This window comes from Oncorhynchus gorbuscha, unplaced genomic scaffold (genome assembly GCF_021184085.1).
Source record: "Oncorhynchus gorbuscha isolate QuinsamMale2020 ecotype Even-year unplaced genomic scaffold, OgorEven_v1.0 Un_scaffold_9633, whole genome shotgun sequence".
NCBI classification, from domain to species: Eukaryota; Metazoa; Chordata; class Actinopteri; order Salmoniformes; family Salmonidae; genus Oncorhynchus; species Oncorhynchus gorbuscha.
Window position 1 is genome coordinate 3,441 of NW_025752563.1, and position 6,246 is coordinate 9,686.

The 6,246-nt window shown below is 46.6% G+C and overlaps 1 protein-coding gene across 1 annotated transcript; it reads left to right on the forward strand.

The window, feature by feature from the left end:
- Window positions 1-248: 248 nt before the first annotated feature.
- On the forward strand, window positions 249-5,908 carry LOC124030172 (retinal-specific phospholipid-transporting ATPase ABCA4-like; the record flags this gene model as incomplete). The annotated part of the gene is made up of 5 exons (XM_046341628.1): window positions 249-354; window positions 503-708; window positions 4,202-4,259; window positions 5,526-5,594; window positions 5,871-5,908. Coding segments are annotated over 5 exons (477 nt in total), but the record flags the coding sequence as incomplete, so codon positions are not given.
- Between the last annotated feature and the right edge of the window lie 338 nt (window positions 5,909-6,246).

Consider the following 6,246-nt stretch of genomic DNA (forward strand, 5'->3'; position numbering starts at 1 on the left):
TTGTATTTACAGACGACATACACATTTTTGTTATTAGGGCACATGATAGTTTAGATGTTCCAGAATGTATTTCTGCCCCAAAAAAATGATTGAACATTTTTTATAAACAAAACCTCTCATGTGAAATATGGACGTGCAACCTACACCTAGTTTTTTGAAACGGGTCAAATTTTAAAGTGTTGTTGTTTCTTCTCTCTCTCTCGCTCATTCCCTCTTTCTCTGTGCTTCTCTCTCTCTCTGTCTATCAGAATGAGTGTGACTGTGCCTCAGAGTGTTCCTGTACCTGTTCCACCTGCACCAAAGTGAAAGAGGAATCCCAGGGCCAGTCCCAGCAGCTGGAGAGAGCTCTGGATGGTGGGGAAGTGTGTGTGATCGTGTGTGTGTGTCTAGATACTCTAATCAACCACTAGTTATGTAATATTCACTCCATGTCAACCCCCCCTCATCATCAATATGTCAATCAAACAATCTATCTATGTACAAAACCTTTATCTTCTCCCAGGTGACGTGGACAACATCACCACGCTGATCCATCACCACGTCCCAGAAGCCAAGCTGATCGAGGCCATCGGCCAGGAGCTGACCTTCCTGCTGCCCAACAAGGGTTTCAAGCACCGGGCCTACGCCTCCCTCTTCAGAGAACTAGAGGAAACACTGGGAGACATGGGCCTCAGCAGCTTCGGCATCTCTGACACCTCACTGGAGGAGGTGAGAATGGGGGTAGGGGAGATAGGACTGGGGAGTAGGGGAATCTGGTGGGAGAGGTGAGACTGGGGCTAGGGGGAGATAGGACTGGGGAGGGGAATGTGGTAGGGGAGGTGATACTGGGGCTAGGGGGAGATAGGACTGGGGAGGAGGGGAATGTGGTAGGGGAGGTGATACTGGGGGTAGGGGGAGATAGGACTGGGGAGGAGGGGAATCTGGTGGGGGAGGTGAGACTGGGGGTAGGGGGAGACAGGACTGGGGAGGAGGGAATCTGGTGGGGAGGTGAGACTGGGGGTAGGGGAGATAGGACTGGGGAGGAGGGGAATCTGGTGGGGGAGGTGAGACTGGGGGTAGGGGAGACAGGACTGGGGAGGAGGGGAATCTGGTGGGGAGGTGAGACTGGGGGTAGGGGAGACAGGACTGGGGAGGAGGGGAATCTGGTGGGGAGGTGAGACTGGGGGTAGGGGGAGACAGGACTGGGGAGGAGGGAATCTGGTGGGGGAGGTGAGACTGGGGGTAGGGGGAGACAGGACTGGGGAGGAGGGGAATCTGGTGGGGAGGTGAGACTGGGGGTAGGGGGACTGGGGAGGAGGGGAATCTGGTGGGGGAGTTGAGACTGGGGGTAGGGGGACTGGGGAGGAGGGGAATCTGGTGGGGAGGTGAGACTGGGGGTAGGGGGGAATGGGGAGGAGGGGAATCTGGTGGGGGAGGTGAGACTGGGGGTAGGGGGACTGGGGAGGAGGGGAAGGTGGTAGGGGAGCTGGGAAGTGCGCAGTTGCGTCCTCGATGTGTCTGTCTTCATTTGTATCCTGTCAGAAAGACCCGATCACTTTATGGAGAGCCATGTGAGTGAGAGCCGCTCGCTTAGTACTCAGGGAGAAGGGCACAACTCGGCACTCCAGGCTGAAAAAGGCATGGATATTTTTTAGTTTGCATTACGGCCACACAAAGGGGATGCCGAAGTGAAATCTGAGGCATTATCAAGTGCTTATCAAATTGTGAATGAGAAAATTATGTAGTGTGTACATGTCACGCCCTGACCTTAGAGAGCCTTTATATTTCTCTATTTGGTTAGGTCGGGGTGTGATTTGGGTGGGCATTCTAGTTTGTCTGTTTCTTTGTGGGCCCGAGTATCGTTCCCAATCAGAGGCAGCTGTCTATCTTTGTCTCTGATTGGGAGTCATACTTAGGCAGCCTTTTTCCCCACCTGTGTTTGTGGGTAATTCTTTATTTTCTGTGAGTGTTTGTGTGCGCCACGGTTGCGTCATGTTCGGTTTCTGTGAAGGTTCTGTGAAGGTTCTGTGAAGGTTTACAAGCACGTGGAATTACAAGCACACTGCGCCTTGGCTCATCTATGAGGGAGTTTGAGGACAGTGACAGTACATCCTGCGCAAAAAAAACAAAGCAGAGCTGATACCGCAACTTTTTTTCAAGTCATCATTAGTCTCGTCATGCAGCCTTACAATGTATTAAACATCAAAACAAACAGCCCAACGTTTATAAAACAACTTACATGAATAGCTGTATATTAAGCAGATAGGAGGACCTATTTATTTGTTAACCACTCAAGTTACATTAACCTGTTGCGACGAGCAATCCCGTATCCGGAAGCGTAATTATAGCCTGAAGCTCATTACCATAACGCAACGTTAACTATTCATGAAAATCGCAAATGATATGAAATAAATATATTGGCTCACAAGCTTAGCCTTTTGTTAACAACACTGTCATCTCAGATGATCAAAAAATGCTTTTCAACCATAGCTACACAAGCATTTGTGTAAGAGTATTGATAGCTAGCGTAGGATTAAGCATAGCATTCAGCAGACATTTTTCACATATCTATTCGATGATAAGTTAGTCGTGGCAGTTTGGTTTCTCCTCTGTTCAAAATGGAACAATGCACGCACCTGGAGATTACACAATAGTTTCGACGGAGGACACCGAGCGGACACCTGGTAAATGTAGTCTCTTATGGTCCATTTTCCAATGATATGCCTACAAATACATCACAATGCTGCAAACACCTTGGGGAAACGACAGAAAGTGTAGGCTCATTCCTTGCGCATTCACAGCCATATAAGGAGACATTGGAACACAGCGCCTCAAAAATCTCACTTCCTGTATGAAATTTAATCTTGGTTTCGCCTGTAGCATTAGTTCTGTGGCACTCACAGACAATATCTTTGCAGTTTTGGAAACGTCAGAGTGTTTTCTTTCCAAAGCTGTCAATTATATGCATAGTCGAGCATCTTTTCGTGACAAAATATCTTATTTAAAACGGGAATGTTTTTCATCCAAAAATGAAATACTGCCCCCAGAGGTTCAAGAGGTTAATAACTGTATATTAAGCATCTAGGAGGACCTATTTATTTTGGTAACGTTTAACACAGAATAGCCACGTGTGTCCGCACTCCCTCAAATCGTTTGGAGAATTTTTAAATATTTTATTCAGCTTTGTTCAATTGTATTCTTCATACTATAAAATAATGCCACAGAATTCTCGGCAAATCTTGTCTGCACAGCCAGATCAGGACCTAACAGAAGGATTGACTCAGAGGATTCTATTCTGTTCTTCTGAAATAGACTACATTTTCTTCATATCATGTTTCTTCAGACCTGTCTAAAATAAATCATGGATTTATTGTGATGGTGTAGAATATATTACATGGATTTATTGTGGAGGTGTAGACTATATTACATGGATTTATTGTGGAGGTGTAGACTATATTACATGGATTTATTGTGGAGGTGTAGACTATATTACATGGATTTATTGTGATGGTGTAGAATATATTACATGGATTTATTGTGGAGGTGTAGACTATATTACATGGATTTATTGTGGAGGTGTAGACTATATTACATGGATTTATTGTGGAGGTGTAGACTATATTACATGGATTTATTGTGGAGGTGTAGAATATATTACATGGATTTATTGTGGAGGTGTAGACTATATTACATGGATTTATTGTGGAAGTGTAGAATATATTACATGGATTTATTGTGGAGGTGTAGACTATATTACATGGATTTATTGTGGAGGTGCAGAGTATATTACATGGATTTATTGTGGAGGTGTAGAATATATTACATGGATTTATTGTGGAGGTGTAGAATATATTACATGGATTTATTGTGGAGGTGTAGAATATATTACATGGATTTATTGTGAAGGTGTAGAATATATTACATGGATTTATTAGACTTTTTAAAATGTAGATCTGTAGTTCTGCATCAGTGGCTTGTAGGCTGTGTGTGGAAGCCAGGATATGGTAAATGTATTTATGTTAATTAACGGTAAATTACCGTGAGACCGACCGTTATTTGCTTGACAATCACCGGCCGACGAAATTTCATGACCGCCACAGCCCTACTCGGGATCATGGTGAAACTTGGCACACATGGTCAGGGGTACAAGAGTAGGTGGCCTGTATTCTATTTGAACACATACAGTGGGTCCAAATGAATAGCTGATGTTTATTCTTCCTAGATCTTTCTGAAGGTGACAGCAGATGGGGAAGAGGCAGCAGCCAATGCCAAAACTCCAGGTAAATACCACACGCACTGTCCCGACAGTCTACTCCTCTCCAATTTACCAGACTCACTGTCCCGACAGTCTACTCCTCTCCAATTTACCAGACTCACTGTCCCGACAGTCTACTCCTCTCCAATTTACCAGACTCACTGTCCCGACAGTTTACTCCTTTCCAATGTACCACACTCACTGTCCCGACAGTCTACTCCTCTCCAATTTACCAGACTCACTGTCCCTACAGTTTACTCCTCTCCAATGTACTCACACCACTGTCCCGACAGTCTACTCCTCTCCAATTTACCAGACTCACTGTCCCGACAGTCTACTCCTCTCCAATGTACCACACTCACTGTCCCGACAGTCTACTCCTCTCCAATTTACCAGACTCACTGTCCCGACAGTCTACTCCTCTCTAATTTACCAGACTCACTGTCCCGACAGTCTACTCCTCTCCAATTTACCAGACTCACTGTCCCGACAGTTTACTCCTCTCCAATGTACCACACTCACTGTCCCGACAGTCTACTCCTCTCCAATTTACCCAGACTCACTGTCCCTACAGTTTACTCCTCTCCAATGTACCACTCACTGTCCCGACAGTCTACTCCTCTCCAATTTACCAGACTCACTGTCCCACAGTCTACTCCTCTCCAATTTACCAGACTCACTGTCCCTACAGTCTACTCCTCTCCAATTTACCAGACTCACTGTCCCGACAGTCTACTCCTCTCCAATTTACCACACTCACTGTCCCGACAGTCTACTCCTCTCAATTTACCAGACTCACTGTCCCGACAGTCTACCCTCCTCAATTTACCAGACTCACTGTCCCGACAGTCTACTCCTCCAATGTCCACACTCACTGTCCCTACAGTCTTCTCCCACTGTCCCTACAGTCTACTCCTCTGTCCCTACAGTCTACTCCTCTGTCCCTACAGTCTACTCCTCTGTCCCTACAGTCTACTCCTCTGTCCCTACAGTCTACTCCTCTGTCCCTACAGTCTAGTCCTCTGTCCCTACAGTCTAGTCCTCTGTCCCTACAGTTTACTCCTCTGTCCCTACAGTCTACTCCTCTGTCCCTACAGTCTACTCCCTCTGTCCCTACAGTCTACTCCTCTCCAATTTACTTCCTACCTTCTTTTTCCAACTTATGAATGTTCCTCTTTTAAGTAGTTTCTGTTGTGTTGTTGTTGTCGCATGACGTTGTTGTTGTGAAGTGTCATGTTGTTGTGTTGTGAGTGTTTTGATGTCTTGTGAACTGTGGACCACCCTACCATAGAACAGTGGATGTTGCTGAAGAGAACCAAAAGCTGCAGTAAAGTTGGTGTGGAGGAGGGTGAACCTGAAGGTTAGATTCCGCCACTTAGCCTGCCTGTTTTCACTGGCGCTTGCCTAGAGACATATAAATGGTTGGCGCCTTTAGTCTGGCAAGACAAGACTCAAAGTATCACTTTGGCTACATGTAAGTCAGACCAAGCGAGACTATCTTTCCTGAAATCATAAGCTAATGCTTTAGCTCAGCAAGCTAACACAGTTTGAGGAACCTATGCCTAAACCTTAACCTTTGAACCTGCCGGGCAAATATATCCACTTCCTAATGACTGTCTTCTCCTACTTTACACAGAGGCTAACGGTCTGAAGCAGGCTAACGGTGGGGGGTAACCATGACGACGACAGCGCTGGGAAAGGGTCGTGTCAGGTCAAAGGAGCCAATCTGGTCATGCAGCAGTTTCTGGCCCTGCTGGTCAAGAGGTTTCACCATGCTACCAGATCATACAAAGACTTCCTCGCACAGGTTTTGGACTACAACTAGATAGAGGGAGGGATGGTGGGGGGGGTGGGGAGGAGGGTGGGATGGGTGGTGGGTGGGAGGATGGGGGGTGGTGGTGGGATGGAGGGAGGGATGTTGGGGTGGAGGGAAGGAGGGAGGGATGGAGGGTGGGAGGGTGTGATGGGTAGTGGGTGGGATGGAGGGAGGGATGTTGGGGTGGAGGGATGGA